The 13944-nt window shown below is 40.9% G+C and overlaps 1 protein-coding gene across 1 annotated transcript in view; it reads right to left on the reverse strand.

The window, feature by feature from the left end:
• Positions 1 to 2552: 2552 nt before the first annotated feature.
• The window catches only part of LOC134568517 (G-protein coupled receptor 54-like), a 51119-nt gene continuing 39727 nt past the window's right edge, over positions 2553 to 13944 (reverse strand). The window contains exons 2-5 of the mRNA XM_063427149.1: positions 9553 to 9677; positions 8616 to 8751; positions 6280 to 6518; positions 2553 to 3634 (exon numbers count right to left, since the gene is read on the reverse strand). Of these exons, the coding sequence (XP_063283219.1) occupies positions 3260 to 3634; positions 6280 to 6518; positions 8616 to 8751; positions 9553 to 9677 (875 nt within the window). The 3' untranslated portion in view covers positions 2553 to 3259. The remainder of the gene's footprint in view (positions 3635 to 6279; positions 6519 to 8615; positions 8752 to 9552; positions 9678 to 13944) is intronic.

Here is a 13944-nt window from a genome sequence, read left to right on the forward strand (position 1 = left end):
AAGGACAAAAGAGCCAGCTGTACTTCCAACCCTAAAGCCACAATCTGTTTAACAAATAAGCCCCTTAGAAACAATGGCACTCAGCAAAAACAAACAAACCTGGAAATATATTTATATAAAGAGCTACTAAAAGGAACAGATGGAACCGGAAAAAAGTGATCTGAAATTGTATTTCTCTAGCTCTCCAGTTAACCCCATTACCGCCAAGCAATGTGCAAAGTAAAGCAATGTAACGGGTTATCCCAAAACGCCCCACAAACCATCTCCAAAAAACCTCGCTAACGATCTCCCTCGCTCCAGCCGCCTCCAATCCAAACACCGTACCTTGCATTGCTACGGTCATAAATAAAGCTTCATTTATACATTTGTGTCAGTTTTGGAAAAATCTTGTGCAAATATATTATATCCTCAATATACCTACAAAAAACATTTCCGTAACAACAGCATTTTAAATGACAAAGATAACACTAAGAAAATTATGCAAACAAGGCTCTTTATAAGAAAAATAAAATAAATAACCTCATATAACACATTTTTTGTGTTCGCAGTAAATGTATCATTGTCTTCCTATTATCCTTTGAAGTTTCTTAAATCCAAACATTTCTACAAGGAGTAAATAAATAAATAAAAAAAAGAGCGCTGATTACCTATGACTCACTTAAATCATATCAAAATAATCAGTTTTAATCCAAGGACAATATGTTCCTCTTCTCGAATTTGTTTCAGACAGGATTAAAAATGATTTGGGTTCAAAATGGAAAAAGTTTTTGATATTTAACTGGAGGTTGCAAAGTAGTAGTCAGTTTATGAAAGGTATTAGAAGGTCACCAATCAGTCTATAAAGGGCTCGTATTATAGTCTTTACCGATACTTAGATAGACCTTGTTACAGAGGATAACGTTTCTCAACAGAACACGCAGTGTGCATTTGAGTTCAAGGGTTTCAAAAGGTGCTTTGGGCTGAAGTTTCAGCTAACCTTTGAGCCATTCTGCTTGTTAAATCTGTGTATTGTGTCCTGACCTGCTTGGAGCAATTTATAAAGGTGAAGGTGTAGACATACACACGGAGAATCAGGACAAGCAATTTGCTCTTCTGACCTTGAACAATGCGCGTATTGTGCTCTCGATACAGAATTCAATATTCTAAAGACGTTATTGGCCCGTCTCTACTGCCCATTTCCTGTGTAAAAAAGACTTTATTCAGGTGGGTTCTCATACTGCCCGTCAAAGTGAGAAGTTAGTAATTATTTCAGATTGTGTACGGAGGCTCCTAAAACCTAAAAATCGATAATAATTTCATTTCGTGTTATGACCTTTTACAATTGATGAGCATTAGCCAGTTATCCCTGAGGGCATACTGTAGGAGCACACATATTATAATTTGTTTTGTGGAGACAAATACCAACCTTTAATAAGAAAAGGGTACGGTTTGCTCCGTGACTCATCCAAATGAGTCATTTTTCAGCAGGGTTCCGCCTTTCCTCTGCGGCAGGGATTATCAACGCCATGAAGTTCTTTCCAGTAAACCTCTACCTTGCAATGTTTTTGCTGTCCTTGGCTTGCATTCGCCTGCAGAAAATACCTACCCAACGAGGAGCAGATGTCTGAAGAGCCAGCAGACGTTTGGACCATGACTCACACAAACGTTGCCAAAGCTAGATGCAACCATTTTAGGTCTTTTACCAAGAGTCAGGCGGTTTGTCAGTAGTAGACACTTTTTGGTATTATTTTCTAAATTAACTGTAACGTTTATCTTCAAAGTCAGCACAAAATAAAAGTCTGAATGTCGTGTTTCACAAACTTTGAATATTGGGTCAACGACTGTCTGGGTGTTTAAATACAGAATCCATTAGCCCAGATAAAACTATTATAAATATTCACTAAGCTAATCACCAAATGATGAACTGAAAGGACACGATAGTCTCCGAAACAACTTTAGCTTAAAGAAATGGTTTTAGTGTATAGACCATGCCTCTGAAGTCTTGCAGCTCAAGTATCTTCTATTTACGAGTTAACTTTTGTTTCTGTTTATGCAGCCCTAGCCCCACCTCCCCTGGCTGTGACCCACACAGCCTGTATGGAAAAAATTGGTTCATTTTTAGTCAGATGCAGATGTTAACTTACTTTAGAAGTTTTTATCCTCTGCTTTATAAATTGTACTTTATTCATGTACAGGAGGGCCCTGCAGGGGCTAGAGGCTATTAACAGTAGGAGACAAGAAATTCAAAATTAAACAGACTGTGTAACAAAGGAAGTTGAAATATTAGATCTCTCTTTACAGGAAGTGTTTTGGAAGGCTGTGTAAGTCACATGCAGGGAGGAGTGACTAGGGCTGTATAAACAAAGTGATTTACCTCCTAAATGGCAGAGAATTTAGCAGTAAGACTGCAAGGCATTATCTATTATCCCATATTGATTGTGCTCAATTTATTTAGGTGACAATAGTGTCCCTTTAATAAAAAAAAATACATTTCCGAGATAAAAGACAAATAGAAAAATGTGTTTTGTTTAATGTTTTCAATATTAGATTTTTACAGCAAAGTGATTGTACAATACAGTTACTATTCATTGAACAATGATAATTATTTATTTTACAATGTGTACATTATTTAGACAGGACACACTCATTTCTCATACACCATGTCAATTAATGAAGGCAGTATAGGCCAAGGCTGCAATCTGTTTCTGAGTCCACCGGTCACTGTTTATAGGTAGAACCAGACCCCTCTTCTCCCCAAGCATGCTTGGAGTTTTCTAAGACCACCTGACTCCCAACATTTGAGTATCCTAACAAGAGGAACCAGTCTCCAGGTCACAATATGCCATCCGGTTAGATTCATTTGTACTTTTTCTCTTTTTTTTTCCCTTTCTCGTCATTACAAGATGCAAACCGAGGCAAGGCACATCATGGAGAAACACATATTGTAATGGTCAAACATAACACAACCTCATTGAAATGGTTTTAGAGATGTCTCACACTAAGCAGCTGAATGTTCCACAGAGAGATCTTTTGAAAAAATAGATTATGATCCTTTTTCTACATATGTATAGGAATATTACGTTTTATGTGTACAGTCTTTGAGCTGTTCTGAAATGTGTAACTGCCTAACTGCATTTTCAATTTATTTCCTATTCATGTTGAAAATCTTCCTTTTGTAATAGACACATTATGAACATCTGATTGGACTTAGAACATCTTTTTTCCATTTCTTCCACAGAAACTCTCTGCTAAAATTAAGAGATATTAGAGGTCACTCAGCTTAGTTCAGCCCATTATTGGGTGCATCCATAGCTACAAATTTCATTTCATTGTTCACTGTTCCAGAAGTGATACTCCCATCCCTAATTTTACTCCGAAACATGAAAGGAAATGCTTTCTTGAAAGATTTTCGGAAGCTGGCTCCCATAAAACCATAGACAATAGGATTAATGGAGGAGTTGGCATAGGACATGCAGTTAGCCCAGGTTTTGATCTTGTAGGTTGCGTAGTTAGCTTGAAAGCCTGGGTAGAACCCCTGAAAGAGGCTGAAGATCTGAATTGGACCCCAACAAATTGTAAAAAGAAGGACGATCACTATAACCATCTTGGAAATTTTACTCCTCATAGCAATTGTTCGTTCAGACAGCAGTTGCACCTGGTACAGAAAACATTAGGGTAGGAGATAAAATATTTTATATGAAATGCAGATATAAAAATGCTAAAAGATTTGCAATATAATGCTACCATGTTAAGGACCGTAATGAGACCAAAATGCTGCTATTAAATCATCCTCAACTTTTATTTCACAGAATGTGAACCTTTTTTTGCCATTTGGGGTTTAATGATCTTTTTCCCCATCACCTGTATGGAATAAAGCCATGTCCATGCTAAGACGCATGCCTTTTTTACATATTCGTTAAGGTGTCTAGTTGTGGGATTTTGTTGCTAATCTTAAAGTTGAGCTCCCCTGTATGTACGTTAGTATTAGGTTTTCACAAGGTGTTTTTGTTTAGTCCCCTTGTTACTTCCTTTACCGCACACTAATGAGGTCAACAATGCAAATGCAACAATTTGCAAAGAATCGGTTTAATGCAGTCACTCTAATGCCTCCTTCATGTGACATGTTTTTAAATAGTTTTGGGCTAATGTGATGGCAATATATTACTGCTATGGGCTTTGTAGAATGAAATCAGTTTCAGCCTCTATTTGTGTACCTAGTCTAAGGTTTCTTCCTTTCGGACCATAACAATCTTAGACCAAATAAATGTTTAAAGAAAAAAGTTTATATAATTTTACTATATTGTGCCCTCCGTCAGTATCATAACATCAATAAAAATCAGCTAAATCTGCTCTTCTAGTGGAGGTTTTGGGATGCCTGTGTGAAGTTTTGAATATCCTTCCAGCTGAAGTGGTAGAGGTTAACACAGCGAGGGAGTTTAAGCATGCGTGGGATAGGCATAAGGCTATCCTAACTATAAGATAATGCCAGGGACTAATGAAAGTATTTAGAAAACTGGGCAGACTAGATGGGCCGAATGGTTCTTATCTGCCGTCACATTCTATGTTTCTATGTTTCTATGGTTTGACCTGTTCAAATTCTACTAATCCATTATGTATGTGTGATGGCAGTAGTGTATTGATGTAAAACAAAAGGAAAGGGATTCATTGAATAGTATTTGTGCTTTTACTTTTTGTAGCCGATTTTGCAAGTGGGTGTGGTGTGGTTTCCCCCGACATGTTGAAATGGATCTCACTGTTTTTTGTGCTAATGCCCTACATAAGAATTGCACACTGGTTGAGAGTACATTGTACGTTTTACATTTGTAAAAATTTTTACATTTATGATACTTTTTACATTTATGATACTTTTTACATTTTGGCCTGTTACGTCCCATTTGACACATGGATAGAATATATTTAATACCCCTATCAGAGCTTTTGTGATGCCTAAACACATCACTTAATTTAATATTCTTTAACTCTTATATGCTCAACTTTTGCAGTGACTGTGAGACGGTATTGATAAGATCTGTATGTAAAATATAAAAAGCCTCCATTAATGCTGTGTACAAACATGTAACGTCCTTCTGTCCAAATTCAGCTGATAAAGGTTCAATAACTCACCGTGAACAATTGTAACTTTGTTTTTTGGGATTTTTTTTCCTCCTTTACAAATCCTGCCGATACACTGTAATAAGTGAGCGAATCTTTACTACACGCTTGTGCTTTGACTACAATAAATGTTTTCCTAAAGTTAAAAAATAAAAATAACTGCCTTAAGAGGGGCTCTGTCGGCAAAAATAAACTTTCTTTAATCTGCTGCTATACAGCTCACTGTGTCTGATTCACTATTTACATTTTTTCCTGAGCGCTATAATTTTCATAAAAAATAAAGTTTATTATGTATAGTTATGAAAAGGACAAAACGTGACAATGGGCAGAGCCTAGGGAGGGCTCTGTTTGGGTTGCCAATCAAATTACCCACAATCCATCAGTAAAATCAATCCCACAGAAGGCCAACTGCAAACATCACAGACCGAGAAGAACAATATGGCAGCGCCCAGATACTAAGATCGGGCACAAGGAAGAAACAAAGATAATTTAAGCACAGCTGTCCTCCAATCTTTAGATGTGATAAAATCAGTAATCAAGCTCTATCATACTGCTCTCCTCTAGCGCCAATTTAGTGTCCATGGGGCATTATGATTCTGGGAAACATTAAATGGACTCTGTAAGGACTGTACCTGCTTCATATTATTGAAGTGGTTATAGTGTGACGAGTAAACTGGCACCATCCTTCCTTTCAGCGTTAAACCATTATTAATTTTTAAATTCTAAGCAAGAGTCCCCAGCAGTCCATTCCCTCTGTGCTGCTTGGACTAATGAGGAAGTATTAGCCTGTGCCGCAATGGGTGGCTGTGATTCGCTGGGAGTGTCAGCTGACTGTTTTCAACCTATCACATCGCCCATTGCTGGTATGAATCGGTATGGTTAGAAGGAAGTGTAGGGCCTCCAGTAGGGCCCTTATTTAGTGTCAAACTACTCGGAAACGGTTTAACACTAATTGAAGGGACAGTGCCAGGGGACGCCAGGCACTATAACCACTTCAATGTTTCTTTAATTGTGCTTCTGCTAACACTTTAAATGGGTTTACAGTTTAATATAAGATATAGATAGGAACGTATTCTATGTAAGAAAGGACCATTATTTGTCCTTGAGTAAAATCATATAACCAACGTTTTTATAATGATTATAAATTTGTCCAACCTGTAAGGAAGATGAGAAGCACGGTTTTTGTACCTGATAATTGTTGTCCATGGGTTCTACCACCGGCTGCCCAACTCTCTTCAACATGAGTGAATAACAGAGGCATATTGTCAGCAGCGGCAGAAGATAGACCGCCAGAAACTGATAGAGGATGCACGCTTTCTTCAGCGTATCGGTGGGAAACTGCTCTATGCAATAAGTGCGCGGCCCGTACCAATAGCCTTTTTGGATCCGCTGGTACGGTATGATAGGTGTGGACAGGAGAAGGGATCCTGTGGGGGAGTGACAAAAACACACAATCAGGATTATTCATCAAAGTGAGAATTGTCGGGAGTTCGAAGTGAATTTCTAATTTAAGGCCAAAGTAAACGAACTGGAAAAGTGCAATACTTTTTATAATGTATGCGTTTAGCAACTTATAAAACATACCGAGAGCAGGAAACACATTTTATAAATTAGAACTATTGTAGGGCAGTGGCTACATTCATGTCAAAACACAAAGGATGAGATCTCTCAAGTGTTCTGTTCTAAAACAGTGTTTTAAATTACTAACAGTGGAGCAGTCACCATGGAAACCAGTGGAATCAGCAGCCGTATCCCCTAGTGACTCCTACCCTCGTGCATTTTTATCCACTTTTAAGAATAGAACCGTGAGAAATCCCCCCCCCATTGTGTAAATGGGCTACTCCAAGCACTATGATCAATGCAGTGATTTGAAGTGGTGATGGTGCCTGGAGTCTGTAAGTGCGGCGTTTTGCAATAAAATGCTGCACATACAGAGTTTAATGCGTTTGCTCCTGGAAACCCTGGCAGTGTCATTGGGGAACTAGCATTCTGGGCTGGCTAATGCCAATTCTTACCCATTGGCTGAGAGTGATTGGCTAATGCCAATTCTTACCCATTGGCTGAGAGTGATTAGCTAATATCAATTCCTGATGCCAATTCTAATCCATTGGCTGAGAGTGATTAGCTAATGCCAATTCTTAAATATTGGCTGAGAGTGATTGGCTAATGCCAATTCTTACCCATTGGCTGAGAGTGATTGGCTAATGCCAATTCTTACCCATTGGCTGAGAGTGATTAGCTAATGCCAATTCTTACCCATTGGCTGAGAGTGATTAGCTAATGCCAATTCTTATCCATTGGCTGAGAGTGATTGGCTAATGCCAATTCTTATCCATTGGCTGAGAGTGATTAGCTAATGCCAATTCTTAGCCATTGGCTGAGAGTGATTGGCTAATGCCAATTCTTATTCATTGGCTGAGAGTGATTAGCTAATGCCAATTCTTATTCATTGGCTGAGAGTGATTAGCTAATGCCAATTCTTATTCATTGGCTGAGAGTGATTGGCTAATGCCAATTCTTATTCATTGGCTGAGAGTGATTGGCTAATGCCAATTCTTATTCATTGGCTGAGAGTGATTGACTGATGCTCTCGGCCAGTAAACGAGAGCCAAGATCCCACATCTGTCTCGAAGGGTCTATTTTATTATGTTTTCAATGTCTGTTCCCCCCCCAAAAAAAATCTCAGTGTTCAATTTAAACATTCTGTCAGATTTTAAATTATTTTAATAATAAATATTAGCCTAGCAACCGTGGAACTCATTGAACTTGGCGACTTGTCAGATATTAAGTTAAGCCACCTCCCACTTCCTGTTTCCTGCACCAATTAAAAAGATTCTGTGTGTAACGCCATTCTGAAAACAGAGCCTGGGGAAGATTATTCTCAGTGCGCCAGTGTGTCATATTAAATATATAATAATGCACTGAACACACGACACTCGGTGATTCGTGTCGTGTGAACTTTACCACAAGCATCAGACAAATACTTTTACACATTGAGCTGTCTGTCTTCCATGACTCAGCTCTGCTATGGTAGAACTCCGACTACCATATCCAATACAACGTATTGTATTATTACAGCTTATTGTATTATTACAGCTCATTGGATTATTACAGCTCTGTGTATTATAACAGCTCATTGTATTATTACAACGTATTGTATTATTACAGCTTGTTGTATTATTACAGCTCACTGTATTATTACAGCTCTTTGTATTATTACAGCTCTTTGTATTATTACAGCTTATTGTATTATTACAGCTCTTTGTATCATTACAGCTTATTGTATTATTACAGCTTATTGTATTATTACAGCGTATTGTATTGTGACAGCTCATTGTATCCTTACAGCACACTGTATCATTACAGCACATTGTATTATTACAGCTTAACGTGTCACTAGTACTACAGCTCTTTGTATATGACAGGCCATTGTATTATTACAGCTCATTTTTTTTTATTTTTTATTTTTATGGCTCACAATGTGCCCATTTTACTCATTCCTGTCCATACATACAGATACATACCTATCCATATACAGATACTGACAATCATGGCCACCCTTGGGGTGCGATGCCGCAGTGACCTCAGGGGGTACAACGTGGCGTAGCAGCGGTCTGCGCTCATTGCTGTTAGAGTGATACATGTGGCCTGCACTGTCACCTAGATATAGAAGGTACACGGTTACTGTAGGGTATTTATTGTTTGATCCAATTTTATGCCCCAAATGTAGCTGTAGAAGCTGACAAGAATCTTGCAGATATTAAATAGTCTTTTTACAAAAAAACGAAAAATTTCAGAAGCAGATATTCAGAGAATACTCGTCTAATTTGCTATTCTGAGTCTCTTAGTCCATCTCAGAATTGTCTACATTACACGGAATTGGCCACGAATGCCCAGGGGAGTCCCAGAGACACAGAAACAAAGAAGCCAAAATTCACAAACTGAATATAATGCTGACTAGAGATAAAGACGTAGGCACCGAAGCATCCAGTGGTATGGAACAATGTAACCAGAGGGAGACCACGATATATCTGAAGTAACAGAAAGTATTAACAAATAATAATAAATACCGAACTAGCCCTATAGGGCTACTCCCATGGGTAAGTAAGTGAGGAGATAAAGTTACTAAACCCCTAATTCTGCAATATACATATAGGCGTTATGAGTCCTGGCCCTTTAAAGGGTGTTAGTAAATTAATGCACCATTGGGGGTCTTTGCAAAATATAGAGCGACCCCAGAAGGTGACAGAGTCGCTTTATAGTCATAAAATAGCATATCCTGATATTTGCTACAAATGTCACTTTGTTTCATCCGTCCACTGTAATAATAATGGACTTTACGTGTTTGCTAACATGTCGGCCCGTTTAATCTCTTCCCCTCGCCCATGCTGTTTGACCAGGAATTATTTTGATTAAATATCTCCTGTTCTGTTTTATTAAAGGACAGAGTTAGTAACTTACCTGCTGAGAGTAGGCCACGAATTTGCACATGAAGTCGCCAAATACCCAGCTGGGCATCGGATACAGTGTGGCAGTAAAGGGCACACAGCACACTAAGAACATAATGTCCGTAGACGCCAGGTTAGCTGCGGATACAGAGAACGAGATTGTTACAGAGGACGTTAAGAGGTAGAAAAAGACCTCAATAAATCAGCTGATTCTGATCCTCATCCACATATTAACCCCTTAATAAATCAGCTGATCCTCATCCACATATTAACCCCTTAATAAATCAGCTGATCCTCATCCACATATTAACCCCTTAATAGCTGCTATGGAGCTACTCACCAACTGCAACACTATACACCGTCATGTTCTGACACTAACTGAGCAGGTCTCAAATATTAGATTCCAGTGACAATCATTTATATTTTATTTGCAAATAATTTATATTGAGCTGTTCAACATCAATAGACAAGTTGCAAAGTGTAAATGGTTATGATTAGTGATGTCCCGAACTGTATGCCGAACTGTTCGCGAACTGTCCGCCAGCAAACAATAGCGTGTTCGCGTTGGGGGAACATATGCGATTTCCGGTCCGCCCCCTATTCGTCATCATTGATTAAACTTTGACCCGGAAACTCACAGTCAGCAGACACATTCTGGGAGGGAGGGTCTGCTGCTGATTGGCTGGAATGTGTCTGCTGACTATGAGGTTCCAGGCCAAAGTTTAATCAATGATGACGAATAGGGGGTGGACCGGAAATCGCATATGTTCGCCCAATGCGAACACGCTATTGTTCGCCGGCGGACAGTTCGCGAACAGTTCGGGACATCACTAGTTATGATCGTATAATTCTAAATATTCTAAGGCGGATGGAGCCTCATTTAAACAAAGCAACATTTCAACATTTCGTCCTGCCCCCCCAAACCTGCTCTCGTGGGGTAAAATGTGTTACGTAATATGTGTCCTGCACTACAAAACTCTATGCTGAACCTAATTTGTTCATTCAAATGGTTTTATTACTGGGTTATTCACTGAACACAGGATTTTATGACCGGAGAGCACGTCTGGCAGAAGCCTCACCACAACCCCATTACTCCCCCCTTTGGACTGGTAGGGGATATCCCGGTCCCCACCTGGTGAGCTGGGGCAACCTGAAAACACAGGCTTACCAAACCGCGACCCTTTTAAAATGGCGGAGGAAGCATGGCTCCCATACTCCAGCGACATACTCACTCGGCTGGACAGACACTTTCACAAGTTCTGGCAGCAACTTGAGCACAAGCTCTGTCCACCCGCATCACCTCAGATACGTAATAGCCCTCTACCACAGCCTGCAACACCACAAGCAGCAGGGGGACCCAAGCGGCGACAGAAAAGAAGGCATGCTTCACACAAGCGCGGCATTGCATGAACACGCACCCTGAGACTGCCCAGGCCCTCCCCATGTAAGCAGGCCGGGCGGCAATCGAAGGATAGACCACGAGCACCACTACCTAAACAGGAGAAGGGTAAACCACCTCAAGAATACTCGACACCACAAGCAGCCCGACCCTCTTCTACAACTCAACCTGGGCAGAGCGCTCCAAGAGGTACCACCTCACCGCCTCACCTACGCCGGACGCAGACCAACCGCAACCAGAGTCAGACGCTACCAGGTTCCACCGCCTACCCCCGGAGGAGAACAGATCCGGCACCGACACGTCCCCAGGTCTGTGACTTAAAAATGCCAGCACACACACAAGCATGGGGGCACCTGACCCAGTGACAAGGCCCATCCCTTGCTGCCCAGCAGCCCCTCGACACGGACCTGCTGCGCTCTCCCAGACTGGGAATAGGCTGAGGATCAGACCTACTCTGGGACAACATGACTGCTGAGAGCCGTACTCACAAGCAGCCACTACACCCTGAACATTAACTGCCCCACCTGACGATCACGAGTCTCCGCTCTCATGCATAATGCTGGCTTGTGTGGGTGATTTTGTCCTGCCACAAGCTTGTTCCAGAGAGAAGCAGTGTTGTCAATTTCATTTTTTCTTCCCTTTTTTTTTTTTTTCTATTACTTAATTGTACAGATCTATCTATGCTGGCTAATTGCATGGCATTACTTAACTTGATATCAGCCAGAAATACCAGCCCAGGCTACCAGCATGCTAGCTAATGTAGAAATGTACGGTTGGGTGAGATCTCCCCCCTATTAACGTGCTTGCCGGGTGGTTTTACAGCTCACCAGTTTAACACTATAGTTTACCATTATAGTCTAGCCTGATTTCAACATTATAAAATCTCAGACATATAGCTGATTTCAATCTGACACAGTTCAACAACCTTGCTTATATGCGCTATATGCTAGGAATCTTGCCTGCTTGAATTATTTAATACTTTTGTAATACCTTCTTCTGTCCTAGGCATATTTAACTTTATCTTGAAGCATCACATGTTACATTACGCTTGTATACCTAATTATAAAAATGTGCAACTACTCATGCCACTGTCAATCCTATTAACGTATATATATGTTGTGGCGTTTGACGCTAAACTGTACCTACCTGCACAACAAAATAAAGAATAAAAAAATTAAAAAAAGATGACCCAGTTCCTAACTAAAATGGGCCCACGTAAGGGCCTAGACTCTGCCCTGAAGGCATGCCAGGATAAACATTTAGACATATTTGGACCACTGGAGAAACTTTTCGAACTGGCGGAATATGCCAGAGCTGGAAACCATATGGTTGACCCAGAAGACCTCCGTGGTTGGGTCCAAAGGGCTATTTCCACACAATGGTTTGTATTGGCCCAGAATATATTTGTATAATGTTATCATATCCCCTCTCAGGCGACGTTTTTCTAAACTAAATAGGTTTAAATTTGTTAACCTTTCTTCATAGCTGATATGTTCCATTCCTTTTATTAATTTTGTAGCCCGCCTCTGCACTTTTTCTAGTGCCATAATATCCTTCTTTAGAACAGGTGCCCAAAATTGCACAGCATATTCAATATGTGGTCTTACCAGTGATTTATAAAGAGGCAAAATGATATTCTCGTCCCGAGAATGAATGCCCTTTTTCATGCATGACAATACCTTACTGGCCTTGGCCACTGCTGATTGACATTGCACATTGTTGCATAGTTTGTTGTCTATAACAATTCCCAAGTCCTTTTCGTGTGTTGTTATCCCTAATTCACTTCCATTAAGGGTATACGTTGCTTGTGTATTCTTTACGCCGAAGTGCATAACTTTGCATTTTTCAACATTAAATTTCATCTGCCATTTGAGTGCCCAGTCCTCCAGTCTATCTAAATCATTCTGCAGCAAAGTAATATCTTGCTCACATTGTATTATTTTACAAAGTTTTGTGTCATCTGCAAACACTGAAACATGACTTTCAATGCTGTCTTCAAGATCATTTATAAAAATGTTAAATAGAAGGGGTCCCAGAACAGACCCCTGAGGGACACCACTTGCCACCTCTGTCCAGCTTGAAAATTTACCATTAACGACAACTCTTTGTATTCTGTTTTTAAGCCAATGTTCTACCCAAGAACAAGCATTTTCATCGAGACCGATTTCCTTGAGATGGAACAGAAGGTATCCATCTGTTGAGAGATCTACTCCTTCAGGGAGATTAATTGGTAAAGCTGGATCTCAAGGATGCATATCTCACCGTGCCTATAGCCGAAGAATCCCGAGATCTCCTGCGTTTCCACTGGCAGACAGGGACTTGGTGTTTCACATGCCTGCCCTTTGGCCTATCATCAGCACCTTGGTGCTTCACAAAACTGCTGCACCCAGCTATGGCCTGGCTACGCAGTCGAGGCATTGGTCTAATCATATACCTAGACGACATCCTGCTCATGGCCCAGGATCGCGACATACTCCTGACACACCTGCGGCTGGAAATGAACCTGCTCTCCCGCCTGGGTTTCATTATTAACCAGGAAGACCCCCGCCACTCGTATGGAATTCTTGGGATTCCTAGTGGATACGGAAGCAGCCACTTTGAGCCTTCCGGGGTGCAAGACTCGTTCAATACGCAAGGAGCTCCGCAAGGCTCTCATACGACCTCACCTTACCTTGAGGCAACTGGCACGCCTCATCGGCCTCCTAGCAGCCTCTATTCAGGCAGTGTTCCCGGGTCCGCTCCATTACCGGGCGATGCAACGCTTGAAAATAGCTCACCTGAGGTCCGGCGCATCCTACGCAGACCTGGTATCGCTGGACAAGGAGACAAAAGACGAATTGCGATGGTGGATCCTCAACCTATCTGATTGGAATGGCAGGGCAATCTTCAGGCTCCATGCCGGAGTTCACCATGCCTCCATGGCTGGGGGGCTCATTGCGAGGGTGTGGCGACAGGGGGTCGCTGGTCGGAATCCGAATCCCGACTCCACATCAACGCATTGGAGCT

The sequence above is a fragment of the Pelobates fuscus genome, chromosome 7 (genome assembly GCF_036172605.1).
Source record: "Pelobates fuscus isolate aPelFus1 chromosome 7, aPelFus1.pri, whole genome shotgun sequence".
NCBI classification, from domain to species: Eukaryota; Metazoa; Chordata; class Amphibia; order Anura; family Pelobatidae; genus Pelobates; species Pelobates fuscus.